The sequence below is a fragment of the Nelusetta ayraudi genome, unplaced genomic scaffold, assembly GCF_046127955.1.
Source record: "Nelusetta ayraudi isolate G7.1 ecotype Tasmania unplaced genomic scaffold, CSIRO-AGI_Nayr_v1 ptg000011l, whole genome shotgun sequence".
Taxonomy (NCBI): domain Eukaryota; kingdom Metazoa; phylum Chordata; class Actinopteri; order Tetraodontiformes; family Monacanthidae; genus Nelusetta; species Nelusetta ayraudi.
This window is the reverse complement of record NW_027466061.1, coordinates 5,845,845-5,864,885: the sequence shown is the minus strand read 5'-3', so window position 1 is coordinate 5,864,885 and position 19,041 is coordinate 5,845,845. Positions and strand designations below refer to the sequence as shown.

The window sequence follows — 19,041 nt, the reverse complement described above, 5'->3', positions numbered from 1 at the left end:
GAAAGGTCCCAGGTCCGGGCAGGTCCCGGAATCGAACCCACGACCTTCTTGCTGTGAGGCAGCAGCGCTAACCACGGCGCCTATTATTATTATTATTATTATTATTATTATTAGTAGTAGTAGTATTATTAGTATTATTGTTATTATTATTATTATTAATAATAATAATAATAATAATAATAATAATAATAATGGACCTGGAAATTGAGCATTCTATTTCGTTGCCTCTAGAGGGCGACCTTGTATAAAAATAAAATACGTCCATGAAGACCTTAGATAATAATATGCATTCATTCATACACGGAGTCAATACAAAGTTTATGATTTTCGTGTTTGATTTGCACACTTTATGATGGATTGTAGAATTAAAAGCAATTATCAAAGTATAAGAAGAGACAATAATGTGACGCTAATATGATATGATAAATGATACTGCATTATTTAACACAACCAATACTCCCCTGTAACTCTCTATATTTTCACTGGGTGGAGCCAAAACACAGCAGTTTGAAGATCAGTATCATCATTCTGTCCACCATCTCGCTGCTGAATTTTTCCACGTTTGCGTAAAACCACATAGTGCCACACATTATCACAAATAATGATGAGACAATATGAGTGAATGCTCTATAACAAATCCTCAAGGGGCCAGTGGTAGATGTCAACTTAGCAGCACCTCAACTCAGTGCCTGTTGCCCCAGAAAGAGAGAGGAAAAAAACAACCGTAAGAAGTCAGATGTAAATAAGTGAACACAAAAGGGAGGATTTAGTATTGTTTTAATTAATTAACCGTTTACCTGTGTATTGAAAATTCACAATTTACTGCTACCAATACAATTCTAAGAAATGGTTTTGTTTTTTTTATTATTATTCCTGAAGCAACAACACAATCAAGTAATTTCTATTGAATAATGTCATTGTGTTATAGAGCCAAATAGTTATATGAAATAGAATAAGGGTTTTCAGCAAACTGCAAAATATTTGATCTGATTAATAGGAGAAAATGTACGACCACTGTGGTAAAAGTGAAGACAATAAATCCTGAAATCACAACTTTCTAAAAAATAAAAAGTCACTCATGCTTCATGCTTCATCATTTGAATGCACATATCCGAGCTTAACTTAACATACACATTTCTGTACGATGTGACCCAAAACATATCACAGAACCTGTGCGTTATGAAGCCATACATTTCAGGGGACCCACCCCCACCCGGACCAGACTACGGACTCGCTGCCTACGCCCCTGCAGAGCTCTGCTCTGAGAGCCGCGCAGCTCCTGTACAGTGTGCGCCTGTGTGCCTGGCCTGCTGCGGCGTCAGCTCCAACGCGTGGAGGCGAGAATGACTCCGGCGCTCCTCTGCATCGAGACAACCCAACAGTAAGAGCGGCTCAGTTTTCCTTTCTATATCTTTTTTTTTTTTTTTTTAATTATTTCATCAATACCCCCGACCGAAACGATGGCGCTTTTCGTTGCACCTGTACGGACAAGATCGTTCGTATCTGCTTTTGCATTTGTTGCGCTGTGGGGATGTGCGCTGTCTATCACTCGCTATTCCGTTCCGGAGGAGATGGAAGAGGGCTCTTTTGTTGCCAACCTGGCCACAGATCTGGGTCTGGATGTTCGCAGCCTGGTGCAGCGCAGCGCGAAGCTCGATGTCATCCACAGCAAGAATTACCTTGACATAAACAAAGAAACGGGCGAGCTGATCATCCGCGAGAAGATAGACCGGGAGAGCATATGCACCAGCAAGACCACCTCGTGCTTCCTGAAAATGGACGTCATACTCGAGAATCCCATTCGCATTTTTAACATCGAGTTAGAGATCATGGACATCAACGACAACGCGCCGTTGTTTCGCAGGAAGACAATGCACTTGGATGTCACGGAGGCAACCCCTCGAGGCGAGAGGTTTTCATTGACAAACGCCGTGGATGCGGACGTGGGGGCGAATTCGATCTACACCTACTTTCTGAGCGAGAGTGAGTTCTTCGCCATAGAGATACAGACCGGCAGCGATGGGTCAAAATATGTCGATCTGATGCTGGTAGGTACTTTAGATCGAGAGGAGCACTCGGCTCACAATTTGATTTTGACCGCTGTGGATGGCGGCGTGCCGCCCCGCTCCGGCACAGCCAGCATCATTATCAACGTCGTGGACATCAATGACAACACCCCCCAGTTCAGTCAGCCGGTATTTTCCGTTAATTTAACAGAGAACGCGGCAGCTGGCACGGTGGTCATGACCCTGAACGCAACAGACTTGGATGAGGGCGCTAATGCCGAATTGGTCTATTCATACACGTTGTACACCTCGGAGAAGACGCAGGAGCTCTTCTCCCTGGATCCCACCACAGGTGAGATCAAAGTGAAGGGGGTGATTGATTACGAGGAGAGCCACAGTTTTGAGATGTACGTGCAGGCTCAGGACCGAGGGGCCATCCCGCTGTCGGGCCACTGTAAAGTCATGGTGTTTGTCACAGACCTGAACGATAACTACCCAGAGGTGACCATCAAGTCAGTGAAAAGTGCCCTGACAGAGAACGTCCCCGTGGGCACCCTGATAGCGGTGGTCACCGTCAGGGACAGGGACTCAGGGAAGAACGGGGAGGTGGAGCTCAGCCTAAGTCAGCAGCAGTCTTTGCCCTTTCTCCTGAACAAATCTAAAGAGGGCTACTTCGAGCTGCTGGTTTCGAAGCCGCTGGACAGAGAGATCGTCAGCAAATACGAGGTCACGCTAAGGGTGACAGACAGAGGCTCGCCGCGACTATTTGAAGATGAGACCATCACTCTAGAGATTCTGGACATTAACGACAACGCTCCTACCTTCTCCCAGTCCCTTTATACCATTCACGTTGAAGAGAACAATCTACCAGGGGCCCTGCTGACATCTCTCAGTGCATTTGACCCAGATCTCAATGAGAACCAGTACTTGGTTTACTTCATCATGGAGAAAGAGATTGTTAACACTTCCATGTCAATGCTGTTCTCCATCAACCCAGAGAACGGCAATCTTTACGCCTTAAAGACCTTTGACTATGAAAGAGAGCGGGAGTTCCTTTTCCACATCGAGGCGAGAGATTCTGGCAGTCCCCCGCTGAGCAGCAACGTGACAGTGCAGATCATCATTCTGGACCAGAATGACAACACTCCCATCATAGTGTCACCTTGGCGTGCGCAGGGCTCTGTTGTCGAGCAGGTGATCCCCAGATCCACCGAGAAGGGCCACCTGATAACCAAAGTGATCGCCATTGACGCAGATTCTGAGCAGAACGCCAGGGTGACGTATCAGCTCCTTCAGGTTACAGATTCCACTCTTTTCAGCCTCGACCAGTACAACGGAGAAATACGCACAATGAGGATGTTCAGTTACAGAGACCCAAGAATACAGCGGCTGGTGATAGTCGCCAAAGACAACGGTGCCCCTGCGCTCTCTGCCACAGTCACCGTCAAGATAACGACGATTGAACACGCAATGCCCTTCTCCGAGACCACAGAGCTGCCACTGGAGTATGACGTCTTCACCGACCTCAACCTGTACTTAGTGATTGGCTTGGGCGCCGTGTCATTTCTGCTCCTCATTACCATCCTGGTCATCATCGTGCTGAAGTGTCAAAAGCCAAAGCCAAAGCCCATCAAGATCCCGCCGGCCAACAGGAACAGTGTGATTAGCAGGAACAGCATGATCAGCCAGAGAAGTTCCACCATCGCAGATTCCACCCTGATCTCCAGCGACGCCTACTGGTACAGTCTTTTCCTCGCAGAGACCAGGAAGGGCAAGGTGGTCGTGAGGCAGCCCATAATTCCCAAGGGAGCTGGGTACTTTGTGTCCAGCATACCCAGGAGCATAGGGCCCAGTGAGACTTCAGACTCCAGAGCATCAACACTGGAGGTATGTGTTAACCACAACATGTCCCAACACTGTCAATAACCTTCATTTGTCACAGGTCAAGATAAGCACTGATCATGTCACATGCAAATTTCAAAGGGCGGTTAATTCAATTTTGGGATGATTTTATGTTCTACATAAACTCAGCAGGCTGTCCTGTTTAGTTTTGTTTCTAAAGTGCATTCTCTTCAATCAAATTACCAGTGGACAGCATAACACTCTTCACTCTACACTTTATATTTTAATGTGACCAGTTGATCAGTTGTGTTCAGATTTCTTCACTGCCGAAGTCACTTGCATTAGAAAGTTAAAGGGCGTTGTGCATAGTTGGCATCAGTGCACTTAAGCTAAATTTGTTTGCTTTCTAGCTTGCTTGGGCCACCACTTAAAACATTTCTTTCACTTACAACATGACCACATACACTCTCCTTCATTTTTTGTGTGTCAGCTTCCAGGACTAAAACAAATAACCGCAGAGTCTTAACACATTTCCTGTTGAGTTCAAATATTGGACGCATCAAGACAAATAATATTTTCCGCGAAAAATAGTCAGAGAGAAACAAATGATCCAAGACTGTTCTGTCTAGTGATTTTATTGCCAAAAACATATTCGAAAAAGAAAAAAGAAAAAAAAAACATATTCAAAAACTGAATGTAAGTAGTCAGTGTGACTCATTTCAATGTCAAAATTATTATCAGGTTTCTAAGTGATAATAACAAACAAATGTTGTTCCTATTATAACATAAGGCCAAGAGGTGATCCAGGGTTGAATCTTACTGTTGTGTGATAAAGTGACAAAAATAGCCTACTGGTCTCAAACCAGCAACGGGAACAATAGTGTTTTGTTATAAATAAAAAGTGAGTGTACATATTTTACTTTGATTAGATTGCAGTGAACCTTACTAATAAGAGCTGGTTTGTATATATGACTCATTTTAAAAGCCACGTTTCTTTCCCTTTTTTTATTACCAGTAATTTTACTCATGTAAAAGATTGATGCATCGGCAACTGCTGTCTCAAGGACTACAATTCTAGCTTTCTTAGATAATTAACTGCATAGATGCATTAACATATGATGCAATTCAAAACACTTGTGAGGCAATCTGTCATTAAGCATCATTATCCATTTTTTACATGTTGATATATTTATTTAAACGCCAACAACAATGAGGGTTCAGTAAAAAAAAAAAAATAAAATGTGGCGATGTTAATTATCGGAGTCTTTCTAGAGAGAACTATTGGCAATTCCATTGCATAATTAGGCCAAACAAATACCCCCAAACTGAAAATGTGCCACTCTTGAGGCAGTAAGTAGGTCATTTATTACAGATGCAGAACACACAATCTGAGCGCAACTAGCGGGGGAGAAGGGGGAGGTACTTCAAAGGAGCCCAGACACAGAGGGGTTGTCTTCAAGGACAAGAAATGTGGTGGCGCACTCAGCGAGGGGCGTCATGCTGGGGGTCCGCGGAGGAGTGCCGCAGCACGCTGTAGGCTGTAACAGTGATGGACCCACGGCAACTGCACCAGCTGCTGTTTGCCTTAGTGCAGATGGACCTGACGACTTAATAGCGACGCGTGAAATGGTTGCAAATTATTAATGTGCATTAACTGCTCAGGTGCACGTAGATACAAGCGACAGTAGACCAATTCGGGGTTTTTTCCGCAGCTGATACCAGCGCCGACGTTTAGTCTGCGGCTTTGAGAAAGGCTGATATATAATGCAGATGTCATGATGTTTTTCTTTTATTCAAATAAATACAGCTTAATATAATGAGGACCAGCAATAAACAAAAGAGATGTATGTCAGTGAATATTTTTTATTAAAAAAACAAAACACTGTGCAGATCTAATAAGTAGAAAGCATAGAAAAACTATTGAAAGGTTATAATCATGCTTATAACCTTTCAATAGGCTAGTAAGCCTATTTGTTTATTACTTGGGTGCACTGGCACCAAACAATGGTTATGTCAAAATGCCAAAAAATAATTCTGAAGGGAGCTGTATTTGTTTTTTGCTGTAAGTCTTTTAAAAGTTCACCAAAGAAGACTAAAATAAATATCAGTCTGGTGCATTTCTAGCAATGTTTGGGACTTTAGTAATTTGTCGGCATTGGTAAAGAGCTTTAACACAGGTACATGTAGTTGGCATGGCAACATACAATTTAGCAGGTAGCGAGATTTAAGGGAAGCGTGTCAGACTGGATTATTTGTTATTGTCCTTTCAGTTGAGCTAGTAGCGGTCGTGTTCAATGGTATTTCGAGATATTTTTTTGGAATGTCGAGCTAAGAGGAAACTGTCTTTAGGTAAACAAACTGCTACACTCATTCAATGTTTACTGCCTTCTTGTTTGCATCAGCTTTTTCCCAGAGTGAACAAGAAACGGGAGCGATTTTACAAATGGCTGTGTGTTAATCAAAGTGTGAGAGTGTTTTACGTTTCACATTGCATCACTGAACCTGTCTCTTTCTTCTGTTCTCAAGTTCTCAAAATGAAAGGAAGTCCATTCTACAACTGGAGGTATGCTGGTTGCTGTCTACGTTCTGTAGAGCCACTATAGTTGTGTAGACATTTTTTTGTCCTGTCCTATTTGGTCCACATTCTCAATTAGGCTATTATGTTTTGATGACAAATTGATAACAGCAAAAATAAGAGTTTTGTTGAAGTGCCCCAGCGGTCACGCAGGATTTAATGTTTCCATTTTGCCACTCTCTCTCCCCTCTCCCCTTTCCAAATAAAAAAGGAAAAAAATATTCATTGCAGTGCACATAGAAATTGGCCAGTCTCTCGAATGCGAAAAACCAAAAATCAGCTTTCCGAGAGAGGAGATTAGAGTCAAATTGGCCACTGGACTGACTTTGTGTTGTGCACATCTGGCTAGCTTGGCGGAGATTCAGGGCAAAGCGACGGCAGTGGACAGGAAAAAGGATTATGACACAAATTGTCCTGAATTTGCTCCCTGGGTTGTAACACACCTGAAAGCGGAGAGAGCAACTCGCTTTCCACCTCTGTGCACACGAGTCCTGTTAGGGCATGTTTCAAATTTGTGGACGCTGTGGTTTTTTTTGTTTTTTGTTCTGTGCTTTATTTGTTTGAACGGCCGACAAAACTATACTGGCCTGCTCCTGCATGCTTCCCTATTTAAGCAGCACTTTGTATTTGAAGGGACATTTTACTCGAAATTTTCTTACTCAAAATTTTCTTACTCTAATTTACCACCGACTACGATGTGGTTGGAGACTCTGGTGACATTTTTGAATCTGCATTGCTGTTGTTGGGTGTGACTGAGTGAAATAATTCCAGCCAGTGCCAGTACAATGCAAGACACGGAGGCCGTGTTAGCTAAAACGTAACATGAGCATCATCGTACATGGACTGTGAGGAGGCATTTTCTCTCGTGTTGTTATGTAAAAGTAAATGGCTACCAAAGGTTTTCAATGCAAATGCATAGGATGGAGTACTTCACCTCTGCCAAAGTTCACAGCAATTATGTGTATTTGAAAATAAGAGCCTCCTCTGAGACAGTGGCAAGGAGCAAATTGGGTCAACTGTCTCTTTAAGTTGTATCTTTTCAGAAGAGATTATTTAGAATTTAGCATCTTGAACGACGGCTGATTCAAAACGATCAAAAAGTCCCTGAAAGCTGATGACTTTGTCATCGATGGTGGCAGTAACCAGTCACGATCCACTGTTGCATGAGTGAGGACTTTGTACAAGTTCAGCCGTTTGGCTGCCCCTCGGTGTCGGCTAATTGTTGTGTTGCTTCTTTCTTTCTTTCTTTCTTTCTTTCTTTCTTTTCTTTTCAGCAGGAAGCCAGAAGAGAACTGCCGTGATATAATCATCCCACCGCCAATGCATCTGGCTCAAACCCTTCCGCTATTACTCACCAACAAGACATCTGAACCAAGTGTTCTCCCCTCTGTCCCTCCGCTGCAACTCCTGCCTGCCCCTCAGAGCGCCGTCCAGTTTTAACCCCTCCGCCGCCAGAAAACGTCGACAACCAACCACCTCAGCTCTCGACCTTCTTTTCTCGCTCGAGCATGAGCCTGCATGATTCTGAACATGGTCCAAGACGTTTTGGATGCTGAGCTAAAAAAAAGAAAAGTGATCATAATTTGCAGGCAGGACATTTGGACGCTGCTAGAGTTGCCTCATGTCATGGATCATTGCCCCGCTGAAATGCTTGGAAACCCCCTCCATGGACACATTTGCCTTCTTTCTAGTTCCAGAGTCCATCGCTAGCTCACCGCGTATGCTACTCACCGCGTATGCTACTCACCATTTTGCCACATTTTCAATGCAAACTGTTCTGAACACGCCTATTTTTCAACAAGGTTTGAATCAGGGTGAATTTGATTCTTCCATAAATCCGATAAATACTGAAGTGTAGCTTGTTATATTAGTGATTTAAGCGTTGAACTTGGTGTCTTTTCCGTTTCCACAACAATAATTTCTGCGCGCTGCGACGGGTCCTGCTTTCCAGCAAGCATCTGGCGTGCATAGAGTCTGATATTATATTATGGTTGATTATCATTTTCTTTAGAGTGTGGTTTGTCCTCTGCAGTGATGAATGTGTGAAAATGACAAAAAAAGAATGCAAGCCGTGAACGTACAAGATGAACCATTATTCTCTGTATTCGGTTGTAGATAGTGTAGATCTAGAGATATCATAAGGTCAGAGAACAAAAAAAAAGAACTTTTACACTGAAATCAGGTGTGCAACTCCAGTATTCTGGCTATTTTTGGGAAGGTGCAACTTGCTCTGCAATATTAGATTTTTTTAAGTATGATTCTGAAAATCAAGGATGCACACTGATGTGTGGTTTTATTCTAAATAAGGGTTTAAGGGGAGAGACACTAGGATATCACAAATTAGGGCGGGGTCATAATGGTTGGGGGTAATAAATAATTATTAGCTCTTTTTAATAAAGAATTATCACCCGTATAAGCTATTACCTTTCCAGTTTCCTGCAAGAAAATACAATCAAAGCGTGAATTAAAAAAATACGACATATTTTGTCACGATAAAAGTGTTTATGAAAAAACAAGTATGTAATTTGCATTTCTCTTTGCCATGGGACAAGGGGTGATGCAAGGATCCAGGATGATGTTGTTTTATGAATATTCCGTTTTTTTTATAGATATTTTATGTACTAAGTTTCAAATGCTGCTTCTGTGAGCTTCTTCTTTTTTTTTTTTTTTTTTTTTGGGGGGGGGGCGTTTTTGTGTTTGGTGTTTGTAGTTTTAGTGCATATGACTTGTTGTTTTTTTTTTTTCCAATAGTGTGCATAAGTTCCGAGCTGAAACTGGAGTACTTTTTTTCTCAACCTCAGAGGTAGCGCTGTTGCACTACTGCGAAGCCCAGGACTTCATTTTTTTTTTTCCTCAGAAACAAGGAGCTACTTCTTAGGGTGCTAAACGATCGGAGTCAATTGTGCGAGGAGAGGAGATTAGGTGGCGACGAGGAGAGCAGCATTATGACTCTTGGTGCGGTCGCTAAAGAAAAATGAATAAATAAATAAAAAATACTGCAGAGCACAAAGGTGGTGCATATACAGAGCAAATCAATGTACTTTGAGACGTACGTTGAATTTAGCCAATTCCCGAGTCAGTGAAATCCCACCTCTCACTTCCTCTCTTGCCTGGTGTTCCTATTGAACCAGACACAAAGACAGCTGGCCGGCTGTCTGCCGCTTAATTGTGTGTGTGTGTGTGTCTGTGAGTGAGCGTGTGAGCGTGTGTGTGTGTGTGAGTGAGCGTGTGTGTGAGTGAGCGTGCATGTGCGCGCGCAGGCAGGGTGTGGCTGGGGGTTCTCCTATCCTGTGTGGAGTGCATGTTGCGCGTGCATGTTAAATGGCCTAACCGGTTGACCCCCAACAGTGCTTAACAGAGTGAATACGTTGCACATCCGATGAGCTCCTTGCGTGCCTTCTGCTTAGCATAAGATGACTGTTGATGAACGGAACGACGGCTCGTCAGACAGTGCTACCAATTACAGTTACCCCTGTCGGCTGATGGGTGCGAGTCCAGTGCGGAACGCGAGTCTGGATATAAGCAGAAGAGTTGGATGGCTGAGGATGTTGTACGGCAAGCAAGATGTGACACTTTGGATTCAACTTGGAAAATATATACTCAGTGTCTCCAAAGTGCACGTCTGTCCATCTTTTTGGAAACGACCCAAAACGAGCTGCAAACTTCAAACTGGAAGCAGCAGTAACTGGCTTCGCAGCAAGTAGTTTCCTAAATCTCTGTACCTCTGAGTCTGAATACAATAACTAAGAAAAGGCTGAAGAGAAACTGCAACGGACTCACCCTGCACTCTTCTGCACATGCGCGACTCGCTCTGCACAGGGACTTGTATCGTGTCTCGACAACCCCATTGACAAAACACACCAATTACTCCGGCGTTGCTTAATAAAAAAGGGAGAGCTCAGCCTTCGTTGGTCTCAGAGCAGATGTTCTACCAAGAACCAGTAGATGCATTTACTGTTAAAACAGAACTGCTTTGTACTTTGTGTTTTTTATATATACGGTAGACTTTTTTGATATCTCTCTGTATTCACTGTGATCCAATTGGCACAGGAAGTGCTTGTGCTCGCCATAGTTGGAAAAAAAAACAAACAAAACAAATGAAGAAAAAAAAGTGTGCTACTTCTCATTCGTGTACACAGCTCAGTTTTTATTTTCTCTCTCCCTCTCTCTCTCTCTCTCTCTCTCTCTCTCTCTCTCTCTCTCTATCTCTCTCTCTGCCCGGCAGATTGTGCAGTGTTGCTTAATCCAGTTCCATTCCACTCAGCAGATCAAACACAGTATGGGAGAGAATGGTCTCGCTTTATTTTCAAGTCCAGTTAATTGTCGGATTTTGATGTTGCTTATTTGACTTAAATGTTCTGCCTGATCATACCAGTTTGAATAAAGCTTTTTAATCTGTCCCCGCGTTGTCTCTGTGAATGAAACAAAGTCGTCACAAGTGGCCCCGGTGACACACACGTTCCCCCTCCCCCCTCTCACCCAGTCTTCCCCTCCCTCAAGTCTGATTCTCTCTGAAATTCGCTCACACGCACACATTTTGACCCACTTCCCCCCCCAGTATAACGCACACGCCGCTAATTCTTGGAAATTGAAAACTAAATAAGGGAGATGCGCCTGCAGTTCCAATGGCAGAAACAAACACTGGCTTTGTCGGGGATTAGTCGAAGCCCAGCGCGGAGTTGCAAAATCTGCTCCAGACTGTGACCACACAAGGCCGCTTCAGTCCGAGGTCCTGAAAGAGGCCGACATGTGTGGCCACGGTGGAATGTCGTAGTCGGGATACGTGGCCACATTCGGGGAGTTCAGTTGCAAGTCTTTCAATTTTATTCCACGTTATTACGTTCTTGATTACGCGTTGTTATTATTTACAGAGATGCAAGTATTCTTTCATATTTCATAGTCTGCATACATGTACATCATTATTATTGTCATGATCTTATAATTCTCCCGACCAAACTCACAAAATACTGGATGCTAATATGTTTTGTTTTTTTTCAGAGATCTGTTGGTTGGTTTTGAATTTTTGCTGTCACATTTTTACTAAAATAGGAATTTGGTACCCAAAAACAAGTATATGGGCCTAAATAAAGTCAATATCGCATAGTAAGTCCATTGTGAGGTAATCAATCTGTTTTTTCATCAACTGTTGTCAGGAGCTGTGGGTTTGAGACCAGAGAATTGTCTGTGCTTCTTCTTCTTTCTTTCTTTTTTTCTAATACGATGATGGAAAAGATCAAGGGGTTACAGGGTGTAAAAGGCAGGAACAGGCCAAAACCAGACATCAGAATAATTTAGCAAAAAGGAAAAAAGAAAGGAAACAGCCAAAGAGGCATAGTCTAAATTGACAAGCGACCTGAGATCAGGACACACAGTGTAACAGGAAGAGAAATTAGAGGAGAGCACAGGGACTGAAATTCTCAAGGGAGGGTAACAAGATGCAAGAGAAGGACACAAGAGTGGATGAGGAGGTTGCAGTGATCATTTCTTTTTCAGTCTGGTCATCCGCATTTGGAATCACTGCCCCTGCTGTTTTATACGCCCCAAGGTCTTGTGGGTACCAGTACTTAAAAGGCTTGGAAGTAGGTTGGGAAGAGGAGGTGTTCCACCTGTGGCTACATCCACCAGAGTATCGCTGTGAAAGCTCCCCCTTCCTTCCTCTCCCCCGTAGCTGTCCGTGGTGCTGAAAGTGTTGCACAGCCCAGTGGCAACACACGTGGGAGGCCAGACTACGGAGCTCCAGTGAAGACTGCCTTCCTCTCTTTAACTATTCATTTGCAGGGGGTCTGTAAATCTGTTAAGCACGTCCTTCGAGCCACCTTCATATATAATATCACCCCTCAGCACGATATGTAAGGAGTGTGAGGAGTGCGCAGTGACAGCATCTTTGCTGTCTAATTCATTTCAGAAAGAGAGTTCAACGTAAAATTTCAGCAACATTTAATTTTTTTTTGCACCAGACCAAAGTGAGGATTATTAGCCATTGGAGTTCATGCATTCAGTTTTAACCATCAATTTAGATTAATTGTATTTAATTAATCCAAGGTCTGTTTTTTAATCTGCTTAGTTTTATCTTATTTGTAGCGGCGGATGCCTCTCCAAACATACAAAAAATGAAAGTTGGCTGCCAGAGAGGATTGACACTGTCAGAAAGATCATTTATTTATTTATTTTTACATTTCTATAAAGAATTTGAGAGGTAGAAAGGGACCCGACTATCGTCTCCCTACAAAATTAACACCACATGAAAATGAAAAGATGAGCTCATAGATTAGATTAGATTTATGTTTCATTTATGTTATGTAACTGAATGAAGTCATGAATTAATTCATTGTGCATCTATCTGCTATCTATCTGTCTGTCTGTCTGTCTGTCTGTCAACATTTTATAAATTCTTCTCTTATGTGATCGTGTATTTGTTTATTGAGGTCTACCGAGCTGGAATCAAATTCTGCTGTGACCTTGGCTGCAAAAAGGTCAGAGAAACAGTGACAGTAGCTGTTGTTCATTCTCCTGCACGTGACGGGATCAGGCGATGAAGCCCCACAAACAATGTACCAATGTACTACTCGCAAGGGGTGGAAAGTATCTCATAAAACAGTGAGGTAAAAGCTTGTCTGATATCATAAAAGTTTGGACAAGAGCCTAATTGTACATCACCGTACATTTGTTGCGCTTCTGCTTCCAGACTCTCGGCTCCACCACCCTAAAATCTTTGCCGTCGGAGAAGTGCTTCTTGTTTGTGCTGAGCTCAACTAGTTTATCGATCGCTTCCATGAGTTTTGCAATTGAGTGCCGCTTGTTTCATTATTGAGTCTCGGATTAGGATATTCCAAATGGAGATTTCCAGTGATGGAGTGCAAGCTGCTTAAGCCCATTTTAAACAGATTATGTGGATTTGTTCGATCCCCCCCGCCCCCAGATTCAGGCAGCAAAGAGGATCCGTTTTAAACAGAGCGTCCAAAGTAAAATATGAAATAGGGCATTTTTTTAAATCACAATCTGTGTGAATTAGAAGTAACATTGAAACGCCTCAGAAGTCAAATGCATATAGTATTTGACAAGTGATCTCTATCTCAAACTATTTTGTGTGTGTGAGTGTGTGTGTGGGTTGGGGGGGTTAGCAGCGCGTTCCACAGAGCGTGATCGACATTTCAAACCAAAGCTATTACAACTCACGCAATTTGGAAAATGTTATAAAATCCAGCTATAATTAGAGGCGATAAAAATCAACTCTGGAAAGACGAAAGCGTCGCAGCCGCTCAGCGAAATGCCAGGGTGACACGTTTAAAGTCCCACACTGAGTCCCATCTTTTAGTCTGTCGCTAGTGAAAAAGTGCCATGGTATCGGTCACAGTGTGAGACAGACAGACGGGCTGTGAGTGCTTGACCCATTTGTGTGGGTGAGTCAGATGTAGCGCCGGAGACACCCTGGCCGGGGCCCATGCACAAACGGGGTCACGAGTCTTAACACCTAGAGCCTCTGCCGCCACCACAGCTGGAAGGGCAAGCGTCCGGGAACACGTCGACCCGGCTGGAGTCGGAGCCGCGGCGTTCACCTCGCCAGGACAGCTCAGACTTCAGCCCTAGATCATCCGTCTGAGCTCCTGCCTGAGGCGTTTCCAGTCAGTCTGATCAACAATCTTTGCTGTACAGAATTAAAGGTCCAGTGTGTAAAATATGGCTTGATTTACATTTTCTATATTGGTAAAGGTGTAACATGTTTGTTTCTCTATGGGAGCATTCTCATTGCCTCGCCTCGCCACGGTACGGTTGTAGGGCGTTCGCACTGGCCGCTACACGGTTGTACGGGGTCCTGTTTTGGTACCTCAATCCCCCAGGGTCCAAGCGAGACGAAAACAGGTAGCGACTATTGATGGTGTACAAATATACAAATATATATGTATATATATATACAAATATATATGTATATATATATACAAATATATATGTATATATATATATATATATATACATATATATATATATATTTATATATATATATGTATATATATATATATATATATATATATACATATATATATACATATATATAAATAATAGGCGCCGTGGTTAGCGCTGCTGCCTCACAGCAAGAAGGTCGTGGGTTCGATTCCAGGACCTGCCCGGACCTGGGACCTTTCTGTGTGGAGTTTGCATGTTCTCACTGTGTCTGCGTGGGTTCTCTCCGGGTTCTCCGGCTTCCTCCCACACTCCAAAAACATGCATGTGAGGTCAATTGAAGACTCTAAATTGTCCGTAGGTGTGCATGTGAGTGTGAATGGTTGTCTGTCTCTATGTGGCCCTGCGATGAACTGGCGACTTGTCCAGGGTGTCCCCTGCCTTCGCCCTAAGACAGCTGGGATAGGCTCCAGCAGACCCCCGTGACCCTGAGCTCGGGACTAAGCGGGTATGGAAAATGAATGAATGAATGAATATATATATGTGTGTGTGTGTGTGTGTGTGTGTGTGTGTGGATGAATCAGAATTACTTTTTTTTTTTTTTTTAATTTATCCCGAGGGAAATTCTTTTCGCAACATGGTTCCAGTCAACTTGAGAAATGTACATAAAATATAGAAAGAAGCATGCAATTAACTAAGTAAAAATAATAAAAACAATAGAAAATTAAGTAGCTGACAGAAAAAAATTGGCATAGTCCCAAGTGCAAATTTAGCAGTTAAAATAAAATAAAATAATATAAAAATAAAGAGCATATAACTATAAGATACTGTAAAATTGGTGACTTGTCTAGGGTGACAGCTAGGAGAGGCTCCAGCAGACCCCTGCGACCCTGAGCTCAGGAAGAAGCGGGTATTGAAAATGAATGGATGGATGGATAAAGGCTTAACATACAGGTCATAAATACATTAATAAAATTGGATGTTGGCAGTGCAATAAAAGTAATTTGGTTTTCCTACCCTTAGAACTGTTGCCATATTTAGAAGAATATACATACAGCAAGGGTCTTGCTCCCAGGTAGCTGCCATCTTGCAGTACCATTTTTTAAGGAAGCCCGGTATTAATGGAAGACCACCTGACGGTGCCCTAAATGTGAAACATGCTGTCAGACGGACAACCTTAACAATTTTACACACTGAACCTTTAAAGAATGGCCCTTGTGCTTCAGGTTGCACAATGGAGCTAGCATGCCTGCGGAGCTACTCGTAAGCTAAGTCATATACGTCTGGTTTCTGAATAATCAAGTTTTGTCTTTGAATGTCTTTGTCACCTGACACTCAAAACAATGATAGTGCACTGGATGAGGGAACACTTTAAAAACCACTCTGATTAGCAGGCAGAGCAAAGCAGCAAGAAAAACAAGAGAGGGGGTAAAAAAAACAAAAACAACAACCAATGTCCTCTTGCAGCTGTAAGATCTTGTTTTGGTGAAGCGAATGCTGAAGTACATTAGAGGGATTTCAGCTCCATCTTGAGTGGCGCCTCTGGCAGGTCTTCTCTTCTTCTTCTGTGCTTTTTTTTTTTTTTAATGTGCTGCTGCCCTTGCCTGTGGGGTCACTGCTGCAGCATTTTGTGCCGGCCGGTCTGTCTTGGTTGTCTTAGATAACTGCGGCAGGCAGGCAGGCAGGCAGGCAGGCAGGAAGGCGGGCCGGCCGGCAGGCTGCAGCGGCGGGGTGCCCTGATGGGAGGAGACACAAAATACAGAACTATCATGTTAGGAATTAAAATCCAATGCTCAATCCTGGAGGAAAAACTGCACGAGTGAAGATGGAGAGGTGAGATTGCACTGCAGCTCCAGTAACAGCAGCAACTGCCATCAAACGCACCGTTGATTCTTCTAATTCTAGGACAGTGTTTTATTTTTTGCGGCACAAACAGGGAGGCTTTTCATTGTGCCGGCGTGATAATGAGCGCGGCTCGTGTGCAAGGCGGGGGGACGCTACATCAAATTCAGCCGGTCGATCTCTGCCGGGACTGAAACATTCATCAAACTGCTGTTGCCATGGAGACACACTTTTCTGGGGGACTTATGCAACGGAGCCAAAATGGTTCCTATAACCAGGCAGGTGAACAATCAGCAGTGCATTAAATTCAAATGAAAAACACTGAGAGTTGCAGTGAATCGCGTGTGTGTGTGTGTGTGTGTGTGTGTGTGTGTGTGTGTGTGTGTGTGTGTTTTGCAAATGTCACCTTACAGGCTTTTTCAATAAGCTTCAGCCATTGTTTATGTGAGTAATTGAGGAAATATTGTATATAATAATTATAAGTTTGTTTTGGGGGAAAATATAATGAAATAAACTAAATATTATTATTGCACCCTCAGTTTTTGTTTTCTTTCTTTCTTTCTTTCTTTTTTTTTTTTGGCTGTCATTTTTCCAAATAAACGTAAGCCTTCAATTGTATTTCCTCTGCTAAAGAGTCCACAGTGGTCTGGCTGACTCTGGCTGCTGTATTACGCCCCCCACCAGATGCATTCACCCAGTGATCTATTCTCCTTCGGGCTATCAGGACAGCATTGCCCCCATGCCAGATGTTGTGACCGACTTTACGCGCCTGTTTTGGACGGATTTCCAGAACTCCCTCAGCCGCTCAGTGGAGGGGAAGAAAAAAAACAAAACTGTGGCTTTACCCTCACGGCACAGAGCGCCGTTATATTTAACTTCCATGTTTGGGCTGCTTGTAACTCATCTAAACGATGTCTGCTGACCACATTTAACTGATTTGCTCCCAGTTTCTATTTTGGTACATGAAGCACAGGCTGCAAGTAAACTCGCTTTGATTTTATTATTTTTATTTATTTATTTATTTTTGTTAAACTAAACCTTTTACACAGCAATGCTCTGAAGGCTCTATTTCTCAAAGGGCTTCCTGTAATTACCTCGTTCTCTCATGTTAAAAAAGGGATATGAAAGCTACTATACAACAAAGTCATAATGCAAACAAAAGACGTCGCTGTCTGTCTATTAACATATTGTTTATTGTGTGTGCACTTGCACTGGCACATGCCTGTTTTCATCTCCTTCAACCACTTATGGATTTTATTTTTTAATTTTGAGGAGTGATTTAAAACAACACTTTGCACATTTCAAAAAATTAAGACGCTAAATGATCATTTATTCAACGTCATCATCACCATCATTAGTTTTGCTGTCGTGTGAGTTGAAACAACAACAAAAAAGAACACCATTTAGCTATTTGGCTGTTGCCTTATTGATGCATTGCACAGGGCATTCAGACCCAGCTGCAGTGTCTGCTGTTGCTATGCTAACAGTGATTTGCCCTGTAGATTTATCAGGCAGCATCATATGTTTGCCTGTCTAGCGAGATCCTGCTGATGGCATGGATGCCTTCCTGAATGTGAACAAGGATCGAATTGCACACCTTACTGTATGTGTGGGATGCAGGGCTGCATTCACATTTGCCCTCATCAAGCTGCACAGTAATTAGATACAATAAGATGGCACCTTTAATTCCAAGGACACGGGACAAAGACGGAAGGCACCACGTTGTAGGGGATGAGCAATCTGCGCAATGAGACGGTCAAAGAAACATTCACATCCCATGTCTTACCTCAGCATTTGCCCAATGTGTACAGCCTTGCAGCCTTCGCAGAGGACGAGAGCAATCAGTCATCTCCACACAAAAGGACAGCTGACGGAGGATTCCGGGAAGCAGAAAGCAGGATATCCCACAACGTGCATCTTTGGCCTGCAGTCAAATGAAAATCTGGCACGCAAGTATCACAGCTCTCTCAGCTTCAAGGTCCAATGTTAGATCACTTTGTTAACTTTGCACACTACAAATAACGTTGAGTTTTGATTTTCCATTCCATTTTTTTTTCTTTTTTTTAATTGAAGAATTCAGGGAGAGGAGCTTCACTTGCTTATCCAAATGCTTATTTAGCTCTCTCTGTATCACCAATTAGTGATTTTCAGACCTGTTTGTTTTAGCATATTGACCGATCAAATCCTCAGAAGAAGAGGATTAAATATTCTGGATAGATGGCACACTGTACTGTTAGAGAAATGTAACTCTTACCAATAAGGAGATGAGTTCCTCCATGATATTGCATTAGTGTGTCACACCAAATAGAACTTTTTCCATAAATAAAGAATGCCTTGAAGTATATTGAAATAGGGGATAATGATGTGACTAGGTCATTTGACAAATTTGGACCCCGAGTTTAATCTGCAGTTTAATTTCTTTGGGAACATTTTAATCTCAGAGCCAGTCAGTGTCATCCTGTATACTTGCACAGGTGTCAGTTTTGTTTGGGGTCCTGATTTAACGCTGAAGATGTGCCCTCCTCCATGCAGCACCATATACTTTATATCCAGTTACCCTCCCCCTTTGATGTTTTTTTTTTTTTTTTTGTAATAAACCCTATGCACGTATACAGCCTCACCCTATATCGCGTTTCTCCTCTAGCCTTCGGAGAGGAAATGAGTCTTGTGCTTTGAAGGGGTCCACCACTGGCATCTTAACTACGATTATGTGACCTGACAGTCTGAGGTCCTGCCGCTGACAGTGATCCATGTGGAGGGAAGGTTGTGATTGTCAGCGCGATGCTTTCCGCCGCTGAGCGCTCGCCATGCGGGGAGGCTGCGCCGCAATATCGCTACCGGCAAATTAAAGGGCTCCGAGTAGCGCAGACAAAAGGG

The 19,041-nt window shown here is 43.0% G+C and overlaps 1 protein-coding gene across 4 annotated transcripts; it reads left to right on the top strand.

Moving 5' to 3' along the window:
- Nucleotides 1-1,291: 1,291 nt before the first annotated feature.
- Nucleotides 1,292-9,071, top strand: LOC142884563 (protocadherin alpha-C2-like). 4 transcript variants are annotated; one of them, XM_076020285.1, is made up of 3 exons: nt 1,292-3,893; nt 6,375-6,411; nt 7,701-9,071. In XM_076020285.1, exons 1-2 carry the CDS (start codon nt 1,461-1,463, stop codon nt 6,384-6,386), a joined length of 2,445 nt encoding a protein of 814 aa, XP_075876400.1. In that variant the 5' UTR covers nt 1,292-1,460; the 3' UTR covers nt 6,387-6,411; nt 7,701-9,071. The 4 variants fall into 4 exon arrangements, with proteins under 4 accessions (XP_075876400.1, XP_075876399.1, XP_075876398.1 ...); XM_076020284.1 differs by having other exon boundaries at nt 7,698-9,071; XM_076020283.1 differs by lacking the exon at nt 6,375-6,411.
- Nucleotides 9,072-19,041: the final 9,970 nt, after the last annotated feature.

Coding starts and splice junctions, on each gene's coding strand:
- LOC142884563 (XM_076020282.1), top strand. CDS start 1,461: ATGGCGCTTTTCGTTGCACCTGTACGGACAAGATCGTTCGTATCTGCT. Junction 3,894..7,697: donor CCAGAGCATCAACACTGGAG/GTATGTGTTAAC, acceptor TTTTCTTTTCAG/CAGGAAGCCAGAAGAGAACT.